Source organism: Artemia franciscana, unplaced genomic scaffold (genome assembly GCF_032884065.1).
Source record: "Artemia franciscana unplaced genomic scaffold, ASM3288406v1 Scaffold_867, whole genome shotgun sequence".
NCBI classification, from domain to species: domain Eukaryota; kingdom Metazoa; phylum Arthropoda; class Branchiopoda; order Anostraca; family Artemiidae; genus Artemia; species Artemia franciscana.
This window is the reverse complement of record NW_027068640.1, coordinates 84,452-107,048: the sequence shown is the minus strand read 5'-3', so window position 1 is coordinate 107,048 and position 22,597 is coordinate 84,452. Positions and strand designations below refer to the sequence as shown.

The window sequence follows — 22,597 nt, the reverse complement described above, 5'->3', positions numbered from 1 at the left end:
TTGCATTATAAGAAGAGCGTAAAGTAATGCTTGTTTTTATTATTGTTGTAAATATTCTGCCACGAACTTGCAAATCACTTAAAACTCCTCATTAGAAAGTAGTTTTTATGACTCATTAAGTTAACGCTCACGATTCTTTTCATTATCTTTCCAGTTTCAAATTTGAAGTGTTTCAGAATTGTGTTAAGATTATTTAACATTACTTAATCATTCTAGTTACCAAGTTTATTGTCAGTTTTTGATCAAACTTTTTTTGTCCAGGGCATGCTTGGAGCCAGAGGAAGGGGGTATAACCCCTCAATAGACCCACCAATTGTCTTGCTTGAATAATTTTCTGTAGCTTCATTATTAAGCTTTAATATGACATAGCAAAAGATTTTTGCATATGCCAAAACAAATGATTTTAGTCATGTGCATTTCTAGGGTTTTCTTTTTTTTGGAGAAAGGGAGGGGGTTGAGTTTTTTCTCTTTTGCTTTTTTACATTCGGTTCTCGTTTCAGCTGTCTCGTTTTAGATATCTAGAAAATTTAATTTAGCTGTGAGCCTACATTCATGCCGACTACATCATTTCCCTTTGAGAACAAATTGATAAAACTATGGAAATGAAATATCAATGTGAAGCGCCAAATTTCCTAAACAAATGTTATCAAGTTATGGTATTGCTCAAATAAAACTTATTTTTACCTTAATTATCCTTATAGACACATTCTTTGTTTTCTTTTCATTCTCAAACAAATGTTATCTTTACCTTTTGCATTATTACAGCCATAGTAATTCTTTTCTTTTTTCTTTTTTATATCTCCAACATATTGCATTTTTCCTTATCCTCTAGATCTCCAGGCTGCGAATACCGATGCTACTCGCATGTCTATCCATGAAAAAATCTAACGTCGTTTATGTTTCTTCTTGTTTATTTGTTCTCCAGAGTCCGGAGCAGCTGCATCTCGATCCGGCTTTGTCTAATGGTTGAGATAGGAAATGATCCTCCTGTTTATGTCTCTCTACAGTGATATCAATAAAATGAAAAAGCTCCACATGTTGTTGTCCAAAATATACCTAACACTGATATGCACGTTCTATCCAAACGATTTTGACTATTATAAAAAAATGGCTTTGTGGGAAAGGATCTCCAACAGAAATAGGAATATGCAGAATCAGCAGATTATCTTCAGTTGTATAACTTTATTATTTCTTGAAAAAAAAGTTTCTTTTTTTCTTAGCACTAAGGGCCCTTTACGATTATTCTTTGTTTATTGAAAAAATCATTTTGAGCATCTATTAAAAGTAGTTGATGATAATGTCGGCAAAACTAGAGAAAAATACTATATGGGAATGTGTATATTGACGTAAAAAGGAGTAAAACCAAATATCAAGTACGGCTGGTCAGATGCTATGACATAAGAACCCCGTCTTTAAGGTCATGGATTTGACTGAAAATAAGCTTTTTCTTTTGGAATAAGTTAATTTTTGAGTGAAATATAAATTTATCAAGAAAAACTAAACTTTTGCACATGCGGATGGATAAGGAACTCGATGATAGAGAATAAGGGATCTTTTCTATCTATAAATGAATGTTTTCAAAATTATTGTTTGGGTAAGTCTACCTGCTTTTCTCATGGTTGTGGACCAAGATAAAGCTTTCTTGAACACTTCTGTTGGAGAGGGGTGGTAGGGAACAAATACAATCAAATAAATAAGAGAATGTCTCAGTAAAGACTTAATTAACAGGAAAAGACCATGTTAATACTTTTACTTTCATTTCTCTGCACACTTTGTTCAAAGTTTCTTGCTGGTGGAGATGGAGGAGCCGAAATGAATGACCGAAATTTTACCAACTAATTGTTGATGAGAGTGAAAATAATATAGCCAATCAAGTTAAGCTATATTCAGCCAATGTTGGCCTTAAAATATTTATGGCTGTCAATCTGACTAAAAATCGTAAAAAGGTGTGATTGTTCTTGGACTCAAGCACAATCCCTGATCACAATAAAAAAAAACATAAGCTTTATTAGAAGAGCACTTAGCGGCGGAATAAAATATTGCTGAAAGAAAGGAACCTGACAATAATTAATGCTGATAAACAATATAATCTAAACATTGACAAATTATATATTTTTTAAAAAGAAATTTCCGGTTTCAGGGATTTTTGACTGAGTTTTAAAATTGTCACAACATTTTTGAACAACTGATATTAAGAAACTGAATATTACAGACAAACCCGAAAACACTCCAGCTACATAAAACGGAATGTTGTACGAACACGTTGTGTCGTAGAAGAAACCCGCTAGGGGTGGTCCAACTATGGCAGCGAGAACGCGGAAAATGCTAATTATTCCAAAACACCTCATCAGTTTCTCGATACCAAACAAGTCGACAATGACAATTGTTGTTAGTTTGGTAAAAGCGGCTGAAAAAAAGAAGAAAAAATCATGTACAAAAACAAAAGAAAAATATACAAAAAAGGTATCATATTATTAGATAAGAAGGAGACATACTTCTACTACTGTTACTACTTTGATTATTAACAATTAACATAAGCACCCACACCCGTGAGTCAAACACAGCTGTCTAAGTTCCTTTTTCATCCCCATAGTATAATTATATACCAGTAACGAAATCTTTATCCAAACATGACGCATATTTTGAAGCGCGTAATTAGGCTCTGAGCATATACGTCAGAGCTATAATTTCAGTTGCTACTTGGTTTTTTGTCGGAAACATTTTTGATTGCTCGTGCGTGAAAGTGGGGTCATGAAGGTTGTGTGGCTATAGATCTGTGTCAAAAATTTTCAATGGAGAGTTGTCTATAGAACTTTTCGCTACTGGATATTACCTTTACTGTGCTTCATCTCAAAATATTCACAGTTTTAACCTTTAACCCTCCATGAAATTCCCATTCGGAATTTCAAAATATTCACAGGTCTAACCTTTAACCCTCCGTGAAAATCTATTCGGGGACAACTTGATTTTCCCATGGCCCCAGGTGAACGGCCAATTCCGCGCATTCCATGGCAACCATCTGTGAAACCTGCCTAAGCCATCTTAACATTTATTTCATCATAGCCTTAGAAAATGGGACCGAACAACATTTTTTGTACAGCTAATTGATTAATATACTGTCAGTCGAAAGAATACTTCGGATAATTTCGCTGGAAAACACTCAACAAAGCTTCCTCGGCTTTTCAAAATAATTTTATTAGGGATGATTAAGAAACGAGTTAGGAGAAAAGAGGGCAGGCTATTTATTGCATTTTTGGGTTTAAAAGGGGCGCTTGATGGAGTTGTTAGAAGTTTAATGATAGAGTCGTTGTTAGCACTAGGGCTACCAAGTGTATTTGTTAAGATTATAGCATCTATGTATAATATAGTTAAGATTTTAGTACGGGTAGGCAAAGATTTCTCTTGGGGTAGTTAAGGGGTCTTAGCGTTAAACAGGGATGTAAATCAGGTTTACATCCCTGGTTTGATCCATACTTAGGGTTTGAACCCTAGTTTCATAACAAGAGGAGGAAGAGAGGTTGAGATGCTGGTAAAGGATTCGCATGTGAGAGATCTTCCGTCATTCTCTGACCATCAAATAATAAGATACAAACAAAGACCACGGAAACTTCTTAGGGATATAAGGAAAACAAATTGGCACACTTATAACGAAGTCTTAGCAAAAAAAAAGATAAAAAAATTAAGCTAAAGCGAATAAGAAAATCAAAGACTGTTCAAAAAGGATATCCACAGGGGAGGGGGTAATCTCCCCGTATATGGGAACCTGGATAGGAACAGCCAGGTGAATCTATTAAAACAGCCAGGTATATGTGGGTGACCCACTATCCTTACTGAGAGGAAAATGTCTAAGGACACTTTTTGAATTGGGACAGTACATGCTGGAAAAAGTCCAAATATGATCACAGAATCATAAACTACGCTTAGCACCTGAAACGAATAAAGTAGCAGTAATCACAAAAAGGAGGAATCCATCAACCCATGGTTTCCTAGGAGAATTATTTTTCAGTTTGACAGTTTTTACAGGGCATGACCTGTCATAAATTCGGTTCAAGTGACGTAAAACTTTTCGAAAGCTTTTGACGGGTCTTTTTCATAAAGTACAGTCTCTCATGAAATAACTTTCATTTCCTCAGGAAAATTTTTCAAATTATTTGCTTTCAAATCTGTAAAGCTCGTTTGCTGACCTTTAAACGTCTGTCTAATAGTCACTTTCAAACATGCTAATGTTTGGAGGTGATCCGATACAGGAGTTTGTATTATATCCGCATGTGTTGATCGTATTCTATCCCCAGTGACGAATCTACTATCAATAAGCGTTGCACTGCGCGTAGTAAGTCTTGTTAGAATAGTCGCTGCAGGATACAGATTTTAAGATAGCATAAGATTTAAGAAATCCAAATTAAAACCTATTAAATTCTTCAAATCATAATTAAAATCTCCCATAAAAACATATTCAAGCCTTGAACTACTCACTAAACCCATTAAAGATTGAAAATCATGCTTAAAATCTTCAAGCGATACACTCGGAGATTTATAAATCAGAATAAATCAGAGACAACTAAATAAATAGTCAAGAAGAGGCTCTGGAAAGTTTTACCAACCCCTGCCATGATTTTGCAAATGGTACCACAATTTTCCATTTGGTTGAATAAACAGCATTAAAATAGTAACATGATATGAACTGAAATCTGAATCTTGGCTGGTAAATACGAAATCTGGTAGAGAAATCTGGGGAAAGTAAACAGGAAGGGTGTGCGAAAGCACAGTAGGGTTGGCCCCCAGCCCCCCATTGCACTTCCTAGATGAATGGCCAAGAAACGGAGATCAGCACCGCCGGTAGGGATTGTAAAGTCTAATACCGTATTCTTTACCTTACCTTACAGTTGTTAAAAACGGCCAGCCAGTTGGTAAAATCTTTTGCCTCCAGCTAAAAATGCCAGTCCTCTTCTACCCAATACGACTTCTTAAATCAAGATAATAACCTGAAAAAAAATCCTCATTTGAAGTATGTATCACTCGGCTTTGCTGGTTTAAAACTAATTTCTGAATTTTCTGACGCTATATCACCCAATAAATGTTCATCAATATCAAATGGCTCACCTTCATACTGCGCCATTTTTTATCTTTCAAAATTCTGCTCACTCATCACATTTCAAATATTCATCTCATAATAATAAGGGAAAGAGATACTATAACACTTGGATTTCTAAATTGTAGAAAGAAAAAATAAAAATATAAAAAAGCAATAAACAAAACATAATAAAAAAATAAAAGAGTAAACAAAGAAGTGAAAAAAGAAAATAAATAAATAAGGAAAAAAAAGAACCAACAAAACAAATATTTATTACACCCAGTCAGATAAGAATCGAATTTTCTTGATATGGTTTTGACCAGATGGTATTTCAAGCATCTGGCCGCGATCGGACCACGTATTTTTATGCGTGGTCACGTTTCCTTTTTTGTAAGTGCCTCGCCAATAAATATACCACTACCCGCCAATGATGCTTTTTCATTGTAGACTTTCTGAGCCATTTCCTTATCAGTAAACTTCACCATGACTGGAACAACTTTTTCCAACTTGTCTTAAAGTAACAAAAATGCATTTAAACAAATTTTTGGTGTGTTTCGTAAAGGTTTTCTCAAACAAATAAAAGACCTTCTCCAAACAAAATCCTAGATTTGGCATCGCGTGAATCCTGCACATTCCCTTAAATTGTTACTTTTTGATGTAATTTTTCAAATATAGTATTCTTCCTGATTTATTTTGGAAAGTCATTTATGACATTTATTTACAGCAATTAAAAACTTACAACAAAGATTTCCTCGGTGATTAATTTCGTCAATGATAAGATTGTCACTAATAAGATAGTAAAAATCATTAACAATTTTGTGTATACATGGGATATATCTGACGCATCAACACACTAACTTTTGTTACGGTTTTAGGAGAAGGGGGTGGGGTGAAGGGCGCAAAATTTTAAGAAAAAAAAAAAATAGTTATATTCATTTATAATTATGAAATTTAATTTTACTATAGTAGAAAGTTTTTAAAAAAGGCAATAAATATAATTTGCAAATACAGTAAACATAAGCAAATTGTATTTGAAATTCTCATTTTTCCAGATCTTTTCCTATATAAAGTACGAAAAGTCAGATTAAAATAAATGGATAAATTTGCTAATAAATGAAGATATTGTTAATAAATGACTTTTTTTTATTTTGCCTGAAAATTTTTGAGAGGCAGGGGGGGGGGGTACGGCTAATCAAGATTTCACCTGCACATAAGAGGCCAGAAAAAGAGAGATCAGAACATGTCATCATTTGCTTGGATTTCATTTGCTTATTTTAGTTATTTTTTGGCTGATGATAGGTGATTCTGTTTATGAAGAAACGTCACATTTAATGCTTTATATCTGATTAAAAGCAACCCAACAAGAAAGCATGCTGATATTTATAACAAGCTGAATCGCAAATTTTTGAAGATGGGAATCTGTCAAATCATTCTTTGTAGCGCGAAAGCGATCTAAACATGCTTTACAAATTAGAAAATTTTCTTTTTTTTTGCAGGATTTCACTCAATTTTTGACGCATTTTTCAATTGAAAAAAAAACAACACACACACAATGTAAATTTCAAATTGTAATTTGGTAAGTTGATAAAACCGAATTTCACCAATCAAGTGATCGGACAATCTTATTCTTCCATTGAAAAATTAAAACCCCTGGAATGCAGAAAATAATACCAAAAACTTGCATGAGGAACACAGAACTTAAGATATTGTGTTTTGGGTGGTCTGTGTTTTCACTTTGGTAGTGCATTTTTATGCACATTTTGAACTTTAAAATACTGTTTTTAATATTTTATCATATTATGTGGCTGTCATGACCAAAAGTTGTGTCTGACACACGCTTCTAAGGTAATTGCCAAGAAGTATTCAAAAAGGAGAATTTACAGGGCAATGCAGATCAGGTAGATCAAAGTGCGACAGAATACCAAATCTGTATCCAGGGGGGGGGGGCTACAGAGTTTGAACCCTCTCCCCATAATATTAGTCTGACTCGTACAACATATCAAAAATGCATAGTAGCAAATTTTGATGCTTTTCAGAGTTTTTAATCCCCCCCCCCACCCAAAAAATCCTGGATATGAACCTGCTCAATATATATTAACTTGCTGCTCTTTCTTTTGGCTTGTAATTCAAAATATGACGCCTAAGCAAAGATACTAAATTTCGATAAACCAAAAGTTTGGTAGCAATGAGCTGCAGAAGGTCAAATAACCTATTTTATTGAAAACACACCGTAAGCTGAACACATATATGTAGACCTCCTCAACTACCAGCTGTAGTAGGTCTTCAGTAGAGGGCGAATGAGACGTCAAACCAATCTTGAAATTAAAGAGAAAGTCCAAAAAACTGGTCACCATTGGCTCTTTTTGCCATTTAAGCTATCAAGTAAGATTTCCACTGTTTCTTAAGCCGCCACGTCGGTCATTTATGACAATTTAGATGGGGTGGCAAATTATATTTTCTTCCAAATTTTCCAGGTTCAATTTAGTTTTTTTTTCAATGAAACATTTAATAAGTTAATTCTTAATGAAAATACAAAGGAAAGGTATTTCTCAAAATCTAGAAGGAGGAGGGGTGGCAAAAAAACTACGAGGCATTTGCCTCTCCCCTGCCAATTGATATTCCTATGTCGAAAGAAAACATTTAATTTATATTTATTTTTTACATGACTAATTCCAGGTTGTAGGTTTCCTAAGCAATATTTCTGTTGGCCTACAGGAATTTCAAACGAAAGGGGGACGCACTTTGTCCCTCCCAACCACTCTATGTCTTCAGTATAGATGACCACACCTTGAAAATCAGAGCTATTGTTATGAGAACGCAAAGGACAATTATTGACATTCGGGTCAATAAGGATTTTAGAATATGATTCAAAAACGGTTTACGGTTATAGTTATTTTAAATCTGATTCTAGGTTAATCTAGGAGTTATTTCTTCACTCAAAAGGGAGATACAAACTCTGGTTTTTACCCATCCCTCTTGAGTCCTGTTTTCGGGCACCGGCACATGTTTGAGACACATGTTTTCAGCCGCACATTCAAGACGTGTTTCAAGCAGGTTTGATAAATATTTGTTTTCAGGTTCTTCATGATCATCCCAGCGAGAATTTAAATGTTTTCATTTACGTGCTCCAAACGTGTTGGACACGGGTCTGTCCAACTTCGTATTGGTTGCGGAGTGACCTGAAACCAGTGCTTTGTTCTAGGCCTGAAATGTTAAATTTGGAGTGTTAATGTTCTGTATGTTTTGTCACGTCTTTGCTTACTCCTTATTTCTACTGTTGTAGTGTGCATGTAAGCAACGTTTGAATTTTTACCCGTGAAAGGGCGACCTATTTTAGATTACGTATTGTTAGTAATTTGTGGATACCTTTACGACATCTTTGCTTTGTTTTGTTTTCTATCATTGTACTCTATCGTATTCCTGTTTTGTTTTTAGATCATTCTATAAACAAATAAAGAACATTCATTCATTCATTTTTTCAAATAAATAAAATAATATAAATGTTATAATTTTAAGCTCAATATAGATGAGGAACCCGCCCTTTTTTTAAAGCTATAAAAGGAAAGGAAAGCTTTTTAAAGTTTTCTTTTAAAACCTCCCATCTGCATTTTTTTTTTTTTTTTTTTTTAGTTAAAGTATAGTGGGGCAAAGAGAAGCATCCTGATGTTGAGTTTAACACAGATGAGGAACCTACCCTTGATAAAGCTCAATTGTTTGCACTCACAGGCTTGACACCATAGCGGCAGAAAATCATGGTTAAAGGAGGAATACTGAAGGATAATTCCTTGAAAGGGTGAGTTCTTACCCTATGTATTATAGCCATAATCACTTTTTTGGCACCGTTATTTATTGTGATTTAGCTCTGGACTAGAAATTTTACTTTTCCTGAGGTCATACTAATTTTGATGATTTAAAAAATATCATGAAAATTACACAATCTGAAATCTCACAACGTCAAACCAGCAATTTTCTGGCCATTTTTACTGACAAATTCAGACTTTTTGTATTCTGGATGGAGGGAAAGCATGCGCAGCGGTAAAAACAATGAAACAAAAAATGAAAAAAATACTTAGAAATTACACAAGTTCTAGTTTCAGAGGAGGATGTTAGACTTTAAGGGCCTGTAGATATGCCTGATTTAGGTTTGCATTTGATCTGTTTTACTGAAGAAAAATATACCATGTCAGATAAAAATATAAAATCTGTATAATTCATGAATACCTTGGACGTAATGTGTAATGAAAATATATCATTATTATTATGGGTTGACTCGGAAAACTGAGTTGATGCTCAGGCCAAAAACAAACCAAAATTTATTGGGTAGTAAGGATAAAAACGCCTAGAGATTCTGTTTTTCTAGAGACTTCTGGTAGTAAAATTAGGGTTTTCATTAAGGATTTCAACTGTCCATGTCCTCGTGCCAAACTCTGTGCACTATATTTGAGGGAGAGATTTCCTTTGTAGTAACAAGGTTTTCGCCTTTTTTTTTCTTCAGTCTTGAGACCAACACCTGCATGCTTCAGATCAGGTTGGGTAGGCTTGAAAGAAACGCGTCCCTTAAAATGGAGGTGAGAGTCACTCACCACTTGTCAGCCTTTAGCAGCAAATGACAGTCAGAACCAGTTCTAGTAAGGAACTTTTTTCATCGTACCTTTTGCTCCTCAAGTTTCCTTGTACCATGGTTGGCACTTCATTCATAGAAAGGAGTTGCTTCCAGACTTTATTTTGGTAGTCAGTGCTAGTTACCGGCAGTATACTCCACAAAATACCCAGTCTCAGGACCAGATACTGGACAGGAGGTTCAGTGGTAGAGGATAACCAAAATCAGCAATAGAGCATATTTGCATCTATAACTCACAGATGCACGACGATAAGCTTATCAATGCCATCCCCAAGATGTACAATATGTTTTGACGAGAACATTTTTTTTTCAAGCTTAGTTTCAAAACTAATTTTGCTAGAACTCTTCTCGAGGCTTATAAAAAAAAAAATAAGAAAATTCCAAGTTATATCTCATCTACAATCTTGCAAAAATATTAACCGAATGCATGGCTTTGTTGGTAAATTTTTTCTTAGAACAAGGCTCATACACAGGATTTTTGTGGCAGGAGGGGGTTGACCTCTTCACAGGCAATTTCGAAACCTTTGTCTCTTTTTGATAATGTATAAGATTTTTTCTTCTTTGAACTTAATAATAACTTTAGAGAAATAATATATAATATTTGAGGTACCTCAGAGCTTTATTTGTAAATTTCTCGTTGGGATAAGGGAAGTTTACATTTGTTCTTCTCTTAAAAATTAAATATGAAGAGTCTTTTTCATTTGTCTTTTTTTAACATGTCCTGTAAAAACTTCAATGAGTAGTAAAAAAAAAAGGAAAAAAAAAGAGCCGATTGTGGGCAAATCATGTTGAAAATATCAGAAACTACTAGAAAAATCATGCAAATTTCAAATGTTTGGGGTTGAGGGTAGGATGACAGCGTGACGATTATAAGGCTGATTTGTTGGTAGATACTGGTTATCTTATAACTCTGTGACACTAGATCAAACTGGTGGTTCTGTTCTCCGTTTCTAGGCTCTTCAGCCAAGAAATGCAGTGGGGTCTGGGGGCCATCCATCCTTAGCTTTCGCTCACCCTTTCTGGTTACCTTTCCCAGGCTTCTTCAGGTACCTAATAGAGCTGGATTGACTCAGACAGAGTTGCGCTACTGACTTCCGTCAAACACCAAACAACCTGTAAAACACCAGGAATCGAACCCCTACTCTTCAGACAAAAGATTCCATATCCAGCGCGCCAACCCGTATGCCATCGTTAGCTAAGCTGAGACTTGTTGTCAATTTCAGTTAGTTTACTGAGTCTCCAAATAACACTAAATTGTTTAACATTCACAAATACAACACAGGCTCCTACCAATGAAAAACCTCAAACAGCCCCATAATCCTCTGGCTTATAAATTTATGTTTCTCTCCTTCAACACCTTCAACACCCTACACCCTAGTTACAGACGAATCAATATATAAACTGCATCTTAGGTAACAATTTCATTTGCATCTTTCCACACCTCAAATCATAGACTATTTTATCAAAATTGTTTAAACTGAATTTAGCCGAATTTTTATCTGGCAGCCACTTCCTTTCCACAGAAAATGTCATCTTTTTTCGTCGCGCATTTTTATTTTTTATTTGCTCTCATTTATATTATAATATCTTTTTTAATATGATATATATTATATGTTTTGTATAATATATTTGCAATAATATATTCATTAATTTATATTGATACTACTATTTATTATGCATTTATTTTGTACAAATATGTATGCAAATACATAGACTATTTGAGACTCATAGACTATTTTATCAAAATTTTTTACTGCTTAAACTGAATTTAGCCGAATTTTTATCTGGCAGCAACTTCCTTTCCACAGAAAATGTCATCTTTTCTCGTCTCGTGATTCTTTTTTTTTGCTTTCATTTATATTATAATATCTTTTTAATATGACATATTATATGTTTTGTATAGTATATTTGCAATAATATATTCATTAATTGTTATTGATACTATTATTTATTGTGCGTTTATTTTTGTACAAATATTTATGCAAATACATAGACTATTTGAGACTCATAGACTGTTTTATCAAAATTGTTTACTGCTTAAACTGAATTTAGCCGAATTTTTATCTGGCAGCAACTTCCTTTCCACAGAAAATGTCATCTTTTTTCGTCGCGTAATTCTTTTTTTTTGCTCTCATTTATATTATAATATCTTTTTATTATGACATATTATATGTTTTGTATAGTATATTCGCAATAATATATTTAATAATTGTTGTTGATACTATTATTTATCATGCGTTTATTTTTATACAAATATTCATGCAAATACAGTTTATACTAATTTATTGATTATGTACTTAAAATAATTTATGCACTCATTATTAATTTTTGTATATTTATGTACTTCAAATTTCTTTTTTTTTTATCTTAGCTAGCTCATCAAAAGAGTCTATAGACCCATCCTCCTATGAACAAGTTTTATACAGTTTTAATAACAAGAGTTGTGATTCATAATTTTAATAATTGTGATTTAATTTTAATAATCCAACCGAGCTGGAGGTAGTTTCAATCCACTAGGCAGATTGTCTACATAAATAGCACAAAAAAATTGATATATTCAGTCAGCAATTTTTCAGAGCTTAAGCAGTTTTGAAAGGAAAAGGAAATGAGGAATGCACTAGAAGCATTATGAAGCCAACAGCTTACACAATATATTAAGAAATGTATCCATATTTGGTGACTTAGCTCATGAATTGTAAAATATCTAAATGTACTTTATAGTAACTGTTAAAGACAGTGTTATGTTACTATTTGTGATTGTGCTGAGGAAGATTTTATTGGTGCAGAGTTGTTCAGTATACATCCTCTGAGTTGATAAGAACTATCATATTATCCAACTTATTATGAACATAATTTTAAATTGTAGGCTGATTATGAAAAACAGTGCTATGGTAGTATTTGCGGGGGCTGAAGAAAATATTTTGGTACTGGGTTGTCCAGCGTGTATCTACTCAGTTGCTAATAACTATAGTATTATTCAACTTGTCATAAATATATTTCTTAAATTGTAGGATGACTAGTAATAATGGTATTATGGTAATGCTTATAGGTACCAAAGAAGAAGACATTGCCACAGAACCAGCACAGAAGCCATTGTTTATGGAGGATATGAGTGAAGCTGAATTAGCTTCTGCAATGGACATGCTGGGTGGTTTAGAGAATTTGGGAAATGCGTGCTATATTAATGTCGTTGTCTATTGCTGGAAGAGTGAACCTGAGCTAAAGAATAGCATTGTTGATTTCGCGAGGTATTTTCTTGTTTCATTAATTAATTGTAATATTGAATTGGTTAATTCAGTTATTGGCACTATTTGACTTATTCATATTATTACTCCCCAAAATAAAGAACACTATAACCATATTCACCTGTTATAACAAACCACTGCAGTAATTAAGATAGGGATTGATAAAATATTATTGTGCAAAATTTTAATGTGCAAAAACAAAAAACAAACAAATTTTAAATAAAAACAAATCTTAATATTTCAGCTTCTCATCCGAAAACCTTTATCAAGGGGAAAAATTATATAAATAAAAAAAACTAACATGAACAAAACATGAAAAAGAAAACAAAAAAAGATAACGGCATGAACGGTATACCAAAGAAAAAGACGAAAAGAAAATTCGCATTGAAATAGACATCCAAAATCACGATACAAAGCATAAGACCAGAATGTCTGCTATTGTAGAAATTTTTTGTCTCATTTAATCTTCTGAACGGAATCATCGAAATACAGTAGCGAAATTCTACCTTCAAAAATTGAAGAAAATTGTAATGACAAGGTTGAAAATACTTTTTGCATTTTAACCGTTTCACCGTGAACGAACAGTGATGTAATTTCGCCATTTTCAGAACTCGCAGCTGAAGTTGTCCAGAAAAACAAAATTGTAATGAAAAGTTTGAAAAGGTTTGGTAGCCCAGTTTGTAATTCAATGTAGAAAATGAAAAATTTGAAACCACTCTTTACATTTTAACTATATTTAGTAAGTATATATCCTGGGGTAGTAAGTGGATTGATCTCTGCTTAGCAATGTGGAGCCTGGGCTTCATCCGAGCTGGCGGAGAATTGGGCAATAGGCTTAATACCTGCCCCTGTAAAAAGACCTGGAAGCTGAAATGTTTACAAATTTTTGCCGCCCTGAACGCCGTCAATAGCCCTGGAAGATCAGTATAATTTATTTTCTTTTAAATGTATTTATATATTCAAAGGTTCCATTTGAAATCTTGCGTGGATCTTATTATATTTTGTCGGAAACTCCTTTTTAATGTTGACCGTCATTAACTAACGTCTTGTTGAGCGCGTCATCTACAAATGCCAATTTACCCCGTTGTATAAGTTGAGTACAATCGATCCTGTAAAATTATTATTTAGCCTAGCTAGGGAATTGCACAGCCATGATTTTTCTCGAAAACAATGATATACGTTTTCCCCTAATAAAAAAAATTTGAGAACTAAATAGCCAAAATTAGAAACTAATAGAGTGCTAGATAATGTGTAGTAATCTGTTTAAAAACTAAAAAGTAATACAAAAAAAGATTTATAATCACAAAAGCTTGAGAGGAAATAACGCAAGCAATAGTAATAGATAATTGAAACTGATTAGCCTAGTTTGTTTGTTAAGCCTTACTAATAATTATATAGGATCAAGGACAGTCATAAATAAAACCGGATTCTTAAATTGGACAAATGGAAGTTTATGCAGCCATTTATGTTATAGAAATGCGCCAAAATCGCGAATTCAATAATTAGTGCCAAAGACATCCCTATAAAGTTATATAATTTGGAAAAGTAGAAGGCACCAGTAAAAAAAAAAAAAAAAAAAAAAAAAAAAAAAAAAAAAAAAAAAAAAATAACATGGGTGAAAAGTGTAAGCTATAAGCAGCTTATAACCGTGCCTTTCCTTTTAAGGTTTGATTGTCAGGGGAATCGAAATTTTTATTGTTTCAATTCTTACGAATGAAAAACATTGTCAGTTTTAAGTAATTAGTTTTGCTTTTTTTTTTCACCGTTGTAGGCGTCAACATTGACAAAAATGTGGTTAAGCCCTAAATACTTCATAATTCTATGGCAATAAAAAGTATCTTTGAAGTTGTTGGTATCAGATGCAAATAGACCTAAAAGGGATCTAGGTAGCTAGTGTAATAATATATTTTTCACCGCCGTCAGAATCTGCCACAAGAATATTTTGATTTGCCATTGAAAATATTTGTTTTTATGGAAATCACCCTGGTACCACAAAATAAATGGGTACCTAGAGAAATCTGGGGAAGGTACAGGAAGGGTGTGCGGAAGACAGGATGTATGACCCCAATGTTTCCTGGCTGTAAGGCCATGAGACGGGATCAGCACCGACGGTAGGGATTTTAAAATGTAATGTCTTATTTCTCTCCCCTTTTTGTTTTACCTTACTTCAATAAATAAAATTTTCACCGCCATGAAAATCTGTCACAAAAGCATTGATGTGGTATCAAAAATATTTCCTCTTAAGGAAATCACGATTTTAACTTATAGTTTTATTAACTTATGGCTAAACCCATAGTAACTGCAGTAGTAGCAGTGTGAGCTCTGGCTAATACATCTCTTTTTTTAAGTGAAGGATTTGGCTTTGAGCCAATCAGCGGTGTTATATCTGCAATGAAAGATGTATACAGTAGACTCGACAAGAACAATAATGCTCATCCAATGCTACTTGTTACGCAAATACTGTCAGCGTTTCCTCGATTCGCTGAACGGGGTGAAGGAGGTCGCTTTTCTCAGCAAGACGCAAACGAGCTGTTCCTTGAACTAATGACGGTTCTTAAGCAAAAACTACTACCAATCAAAGCCGAGAATCAAATCAATACATATTTATCTGTGATTGATCAGTATTTCGGTGGCTCCTTCAATTGAAAAATACTGGATGTGAGGAAAAAACCGTTAAGACTGATACTGAAGGCTTTCTTCTGCTCAGTTGTTACGTTTCCTAAAAGGTGAAGTATCTCGAGAATGGACTTAAATTGAAACTCAATGAGCATATTACAAAATGATCCGAAATACTTGACCGCTATTCGGCTTATGAAAAAATGTCGCAAATTAAACGTCCACCTTCGTATTTGACACTTCAAATGGTGCGTTTTTTCTACAAAGAAATGGAAAATGTAAAGCCAAAAATCTGGAAAGATATTAAATTTCCTATTCAACAAGATGTATTTGATCTATGCGCTGATGAACTAAAATTGAAATTAGCTCTAATGAGGAAGATTTTTAATGATAGTGAAGATAAAGAAACATTAGAAGCAAAGAATAAAAGAAAGACGACCAAAAACGAAGAAGAGAAGAAAGAGAAAAAGACGGAGCCATACTCACTTCCTGACGATTTAGCATCAAATAGTTCAGGTAATTTTTGTTTTATTATTGCTAGGTGTAGACTAGTAAACACAGGAGTAACAATATTATAATTTATAGTTGAGTGAATCGGGATAAGTTCGACACTATTAACATGTTTTTTCTCTTTAACTGACTGTTGCGATTTTTTTTTTTTTTTTTTTTTTTTTTTTTTATTGCAAGTATCCCATATCATCTTCTATCGACCTTGTTTTTCAAACTGTTTCTCTTATTATTGAAATTTCTAATTTTCACATATACTCTGCGTATGACCCATCACCAGGTCTCAAAGTCGGTGCAGTCCGCGATGTTGGGCTAACCCCAGCTGGGGGGGGGGGAGGAGGGGGGGTTGTGACATACCTAGCAGCTTCTAGCTTTTTAAAAATATGTTAAAAATAATATGACTTCACCGTCTTAAAGAGCATTAAGGAATCACTATAAGTCCATAATCAAACAATATTTATCTCAAACTGACTGGCATCAAAAGGTCAGACCATACTATTTTTCTGCCGCTGCGGGGTAACTCCGACAGTGTTGAGCGTAACCAATTGATAAACGTTACAAGTATCTTAGCCGAGGTGCACGAATCACTGAATGTAATTGATTGCTTGTATTTTAAAAAGAAAAACATCACACAAAATATGGTTTGACCTCAGATACAAAAAAAGTGACTCATAACTGTTTTAGCTTACGTGTATGGACATAAAACAAAGATCTACTGATACTTGCCAGTGACTGCCTTTTACGAAACAATAACCTATGGATTTGGGGTATTTCAAATGGTCCGGTTCCCACTAACTTGACTGGTCCTGCAAAAATGTATTTGTCTGCATAAAAATGTAAATGTATTGTGACTTTAGTTTTTTTCACGTCAGAAAAGTCTAGAACCCTTCCTTTGTACCAACCTTGTTCTTCATTCCTGGCATCGTATCTAACTGTGTAGCAATCATTTAGCTTGGGAACAATCTTGTGCTTATCGGGTGTCTTCTCGCCATCACTGTCGCTTTCTTGAATAGTATCTTGAATGCTCCGATCATCCTCGTCAGAGCCAAGTTCAAGGCTGATATTTGATTCGCTATCACTTGAGTCTCTATTTGCTTTCCTCTTGGGAAGAATTTGTTTTTCGATTTCACACCCTTCCCGTCTGAATTTTTTTCTTCCCTTTGCCTTTTGCTTCCAGATTTTCTTCCCTCTCAAGCACCTCTAGATGTCCTTTTGATGTTATCACTTCTGCCTCTCTTGCAATGTCCTTCAGTTTTTCTATTCTTGAGACTGATGGTTGGTCGGGCAACTTGATTGAGTCAAGAAGAATCTCTTCAATAGTTTTGAGTGGTTGCCAAACCATTTCCTTGGACTAAGGGTAATAGAAACGGTAATTTTTTCTAGTTCAGTGTTGACAGTGGTTGTGACTTTAGATGTTGCCTTCTTTTTTTGTTCCTTTTTCATTTGTGCAAAGTGTCTCAACTTGACAGATTCAAACTAGTTATGGTCAGTTACGGATGGGCTTACTCTCATAGGAACGCTCAGATTTATGATTCCAGTTGCTTTGAACGACTTCTCGATCAGACTAGGACTGAGATAGGAATCCCATACCTTAGATAAGAGATATACAAAATCCTTCTTCGATAGAATGTCGCCAGGGTCATCCGTCTGCCATTTCACGGGATTTGCAATTATTCAAATGATGATTCTATATTTTGACGGGTTACAACAATTCAAGAACCTTGAGAAAAGAAACCAAAAGTTTCAAGATTAATACGTATTGTTGTTAGAAGTTGGAATAGCTTCGATCATCCAATATTTTGAATAGACCGTAGTATAAAAAGACATTAAATTGCGTAAGGAGCAAAAAGCTGGTAATTGCAAAAATGTTTTTATTTATTCAATAAAGTGTTACGACAATTCAAAAACCTTAAAAAGCCTTAAAAACCTTTAAAACCTTAAAACCAGAAGTTTGATGCTTGGAAGAAATCTTGGTTAGAAATTGGACTTCCTTTAACAATCAAATAACTTTGAAAAGACACAGCAGAAGAAAGAACACCTATTTGAACACGACCAGTTTTGTAATGTCAATAGGAAGGTCCAAAAAAGAAAATTTTCAATTATTACAAATGATGGATTACAAGAATTCAAAAACCTTAAAAAACAACAAAAGTTTGCAGGCTAGTAATTGTCGTTATTAGAAATCGGACTAGGTTTAATAATTATTATCTTTGAACAGACTTCAGTCTGAAAAGCCTTAGATTGGGCAAAGAACAAAGACTGGTAATTGCAAAAATATTTGTATATATTTTAACAAGTGACTCAAACAATTCAAAACCTTAAAAAAGAAAACCAAAAGTAAAAAGCTTAGTCGAAATCGTTATTAGAAATTGGATATCTTTGAACCTTGTATCTTTGAAATATCTTTGAAAGACGTTTACTTGCGTAAAGAGCAAAAAACTGGTCCGCTAGCGCCTATTTTCAAAAGTAACAATCTTTCAAATAATTTTTATACATTAGTTCTCTTTCAGGACTTACGAACACGAGCTACAAACTGTTTAGTAAATAAGTTTGTGTGGCTCAATTCTGAGCCCTTAGCTACCCCTCTTTCCCAAAGCGAAATGTCTTTTTTTTTTTACCAATAACATAATTCCTGAACAGGAATTGGCTCAGGGGGTGGTGTTGTATAATCAAGATTTTGCCTTGGGTACAAGAGACAGGCCAGAACCTGTCTCCATTCACTTGGCTTTGATTTGCTTATTTTAGTTATTTTTTTGATGGTAAAAGGTGAGACTTATAAATGTATAATTATGACGAAACTTCACATTTACCGCTATTTATCTGATTTAATGCAATCCGACGAGAAACCATAGTTTCACGCCACTGGGCTCACACGATCAAACCTCCTCCTCTTTTTTCACTATAAGATATATCTGTAAGGGATTGAAACTTAACATAAGTTACAGTCCCTACCCCATGGATTCTTATGGCTACACTATCATTAGATGAAAATTTATTGAGATTTTAAACTATTGTGAACAAAATAAGCACCTCAAAAGCTTGATAAGATGTACACAGGGGCTCCACAAGAACCAGATTTCAAAATATGTCCTAACTCAGCGGCTGGTGTCCCTCTAATCATTTTTGCCGAATATAAAGCTTATATTAGCTTAATATTTAGCTAATATAAACTTATATTTAATAATTTAAAAACTTATATTTAGTTTATATTTAAAACTTATATTTAGCTTAATATTAAACTTCTTATATAAAACTTATATAGACCTTTATATTGATCTTCCGTTGCATCAGAAATTGTTGCTGAAGTTTTAATATTTTGACAACAAATAAACAGAGTTTTTTTAATAGACTAAAATATTTATATTATACCTTACAAATAACTTGAAAATATTACGTATACGATTGGGACTGTCCCTTCTTAACTCCTTGCAAAATCCCAATAAATCATTAGAGTCATCTACTAGAAGCTTTTATGGGTGTAACAAATGTAATAAATGGATAATTATAATCTTGGTAACTATTATTTTATTTATTTGTATTTTACTTTATAATTATAAAATTATTAATCATAGAATTTACAAATTAATATAAATTAGATAATTTTACGAATATCTTCTATATATATAAAAATAAGTTGTTTGTCTGTCTGTTGACTGACGTCATGTTTGTGTGTCGATCGACGTCATTATAAGGATTGAGCATTATGCCGTCATGAAGTTGTTTGTTGACTCACGTCATGTTTGTCGACTGACGAAATTACAGACCGGGACACCGGGACACAAATGACGACCGGGACACAGGGAATATAAATGACGACCGGGACACAGGGACACAACTACAACAGGGACGCCGGGGGGCACAGGGGGGATATATAAATGACGACGGGGACACAGGGAATGTTCGATTAGTAATCACCATCAACAAAGCTCAAGGGCAATCATTAGAATAATGAGGTATAGATCTGAATACGGATTGTTTTTCCCATGGACAATTATATGTTGCATGTTCAAGAATCGGTAAACCTGACAATCTATTTATATGCACAGACAATAGGACAGCGAAGAATGTTGTATATTCGCAAGTTTTACGTAGTTAAAACCATATATATATATCTATCTATATTCACAGATGGGACACAGGGACATATCTACAATGGCGCGTAATTAATATGGCGCGTAACGACTTACGCGCACGGGGGGTTTGGGGGGTGGCGCGAAGCGCCGCCCCAACAGCTATTTAATAATAATTATAAAATTTATAATTATAAATTTGTAACCATAACCCTTGTAAACATGTGATTCAGTTATTCTTTTTTCTTGTTTAACAAAGACATACACAATTGGATCTTCTTAAGGCAATCTCCTACTGTGGTCCTTTTGCCCGTGTCGTCTAATGGGCATCAGGACTTCTCATGATAGGGGTCAGAATGGCTTCAATTCTATAATAAACCCGAAATTACAAATATTTTTAATCTACACAATTAGAAAGCCCCTCTTCTCTCTCCATATCATTTTTTTGTTATCTAAAAAGACCACTAGAATTTTCTTTATTTACGAACGTTTTTATTAGTAGTAAATATACATAGCTTACAAATCAACTTACGCAATGAACTTATATATTTGTGTATTTGTATTACGTATATCAGGGGTTCACCCCTACGTCAATATCTCGCTCTTTACACTAAAGTTTGAATTTCGTTCCGATTCTTTAAGAATGACCCCTGAATCACAATTGCTGTTTAATTAGAATAATAGCTCTTTGAAAGTACTGAAAAAAGGTGCACCCCCTCATATATGTAACAATTTTTGTTCGTTTTAAGTTTTAATGTTGCTTCTTACTTTCAGTTAAAAAATATTGTTTTTTTATTTAATTTCTGATCGTTTTTCAAATAGTTTTGGGAAATCCAGCTCCCCTTTCATGGAAAATTCTCTTCCCCCTTGAAATATTCCTCTATGGAAAGATCTTACCACGTAACCCTCCCCCCCCCCGTCCCAATTCATCTGTAGCCTCTCAGCTAATAGTCTTTTTTATTACAGGAAAAGGACATCCAGCTTAAGTCGCAACCCATATTGGACCATCTTCAATCCTCGTCTGAAATGGAGCCATCATCTTCAAAAGGAGATTTAGACGGTTTAAATGACCGACACAAGAAGTAAGTATTGTTTTGCAATTGCTAAATGCCTGGCGATTGCCAATTGCCTATTATTTTCTTTTTTAAGCATCAAAGAACAAAGATATGTTTTGTTTATTTATTTATTTGTATCTATTAATATGTCAAAGCTAAGAGTCTGATTATGCTAATTTTCCAATAGTAAGAAAAAGTGGAAATTCAACAAGAAGAAGAAAGAATCAAACTATAGTAGGTGAACAAATTGGACAAAAAGAATAAAAGATGGATTTTGGCCTCTTCTACTCTATTTGGTGACATTTATGAGCCTGATATGACTCTATTTTTTTTTTTCGTTAGTGTTGCATCTTTCTAGTAATAATTCTAATAAAATGACCCAAAATTGTCGTATCAATAGGAGTTATTTACGCTTCAGACATTTGGAGGAACAAAAAATTTCTTTCTATTAATATCTTCTGAATTCATAATTGGGTTCCTAGTTTTATGGTATATAGGTAAAAATAGTCTGTACACATGCAATCCATGAAAAATTTATTTCAATCTAGGTTTTACAATTATTATTTTTAGGGGGGAGGGGCGTTTAGTTCTTTAGTAAAACGGTCCTGTCAAGCATGAATTAGTGGGATTAAGCAAAGAAAGGTACAATTTAGAACTGTAGCTAACCACTATTCATTCTTTTATTTAACTGTGTAGAGCTCAAATTTTTTTCCTTGAAACAATGACTGTAAAGTAATGTAATGTGTGTGTGCCACTACCTTTCTATATTTAATGAAAGTAAATCCTCAGTGCCTAAACTAGCATTTTGTGTGTAATAGGACCTGTATTAACATTTTTCTATTTACAAATGTTCCAATTAAATAAAATTTTCGAGATCATGCATGTTAAAATTACAATAGGATTTCTGTAAAATAACGATTTTTCAGTTTTCCAACGGTTGTACCAATTATTGCTCTTTTATCAGTGTTAAATTTTTTCTATTATTACGGCTAAATATTTTGTCATTTTTAAGACCAACTATTTGCAGCTAAACTTTATTGATAATCTAATGTAGTTTTTTTTTTTTTTGAATGATATTTTACCACAACGTGTGCTAAAATAATTCTTTGCTTTTTTTCTTTCTTATCTGTGTCGAAGCTCATCAAAGCAGGAATAGTTTTCAAAGAGCTCCACAGTTCAAAAGTTTTTGCAAGTTGTCAAATATTCTTTCTTCTTTTCCCCAAAGAAATTCTCTGAATTTGAATTTTCTTTCTCGTCTTTTAAGTATTTTTTTTCCCGTGATTCTGTATTTTCTATTTTTTTTTTCTTGTCTTTCTTTTCATATTCGAAAGTACCTTATACCCTTTTAAATTTATTAACCGAAATAAGATTATTTACTCCAATCTACTATACGATTTGTTTATAAATTCTTG

General features: G+C 33.7%; 1 protein-coding gene and 1 long non-coding RNA gene across 2 annotated transcripts; one reads left to right on the top strand and one right to left on the bottom strand.

Annotated features, from left to right (window-relative positions):
• Positions 1-1,583: 1,583 nt before the first annotated feature.
• Positions 1,584-8,274, bottom strand: LOC136043718 (uncharacterized). The gene is made up of 3 exons (XR_010621695.1): positions 8,039-8,274; positions 4,877-4,982; positions 1,584-2,407 (listed from the first exon to the last, which is right to left on the bottom strand). It is a non-coding gene; the product is annotated as an uncharacterized LOC136043718 (long non-coding RNA).
• Positions 8,275-8,823: 549 nt separating this feature from the next.
• LOC136043719 (ubiquitin carboxyl-terminal hydrolase 14-like) lies at positions 8,824-15,583 on the top strand. Its single transcript, XM_065728623.1, has 3 exons — positions 8,824-8,864; positions 12,704-12,940; positions 15,286-15,583. The coding sequence occupies exons 1-3, from the start codon at positions 8,824-8,826 to the stop codon at positions 15,581-15,583; spliced, it is 576 nt and encodes a 191-aa protein (XP_065584695.1).
• The last annotated feature ends 7,014 nt before the right edge of the window (positions 15,584-22,597 follow it).

Excerpts from the sequence above, each read along its gene's own strand:
- LOC136043719 (XM_065728623.1), top strand. The coding sequence starts at position 8,824 with ATGGTTAAAGGAGGAATACTGAAGGATAATTCCTTGAAAGG. Across the intron at positions 8,865-12,703 it reads AAGGATAATTCCTTGAAAGG|GATGACTAGTAATAATGGTA; the intron begins GTGAGTTCTTAC and ends CTTAAATTGTAG. Across the intron at positions 12,941-15,285 it reads AGCATTGTTGATTTCGCGAG|TGAAGGATTTGGCTTTGAGC; the intron begins GTATTTTCTTGT and ends TCTTTTTTTAAG.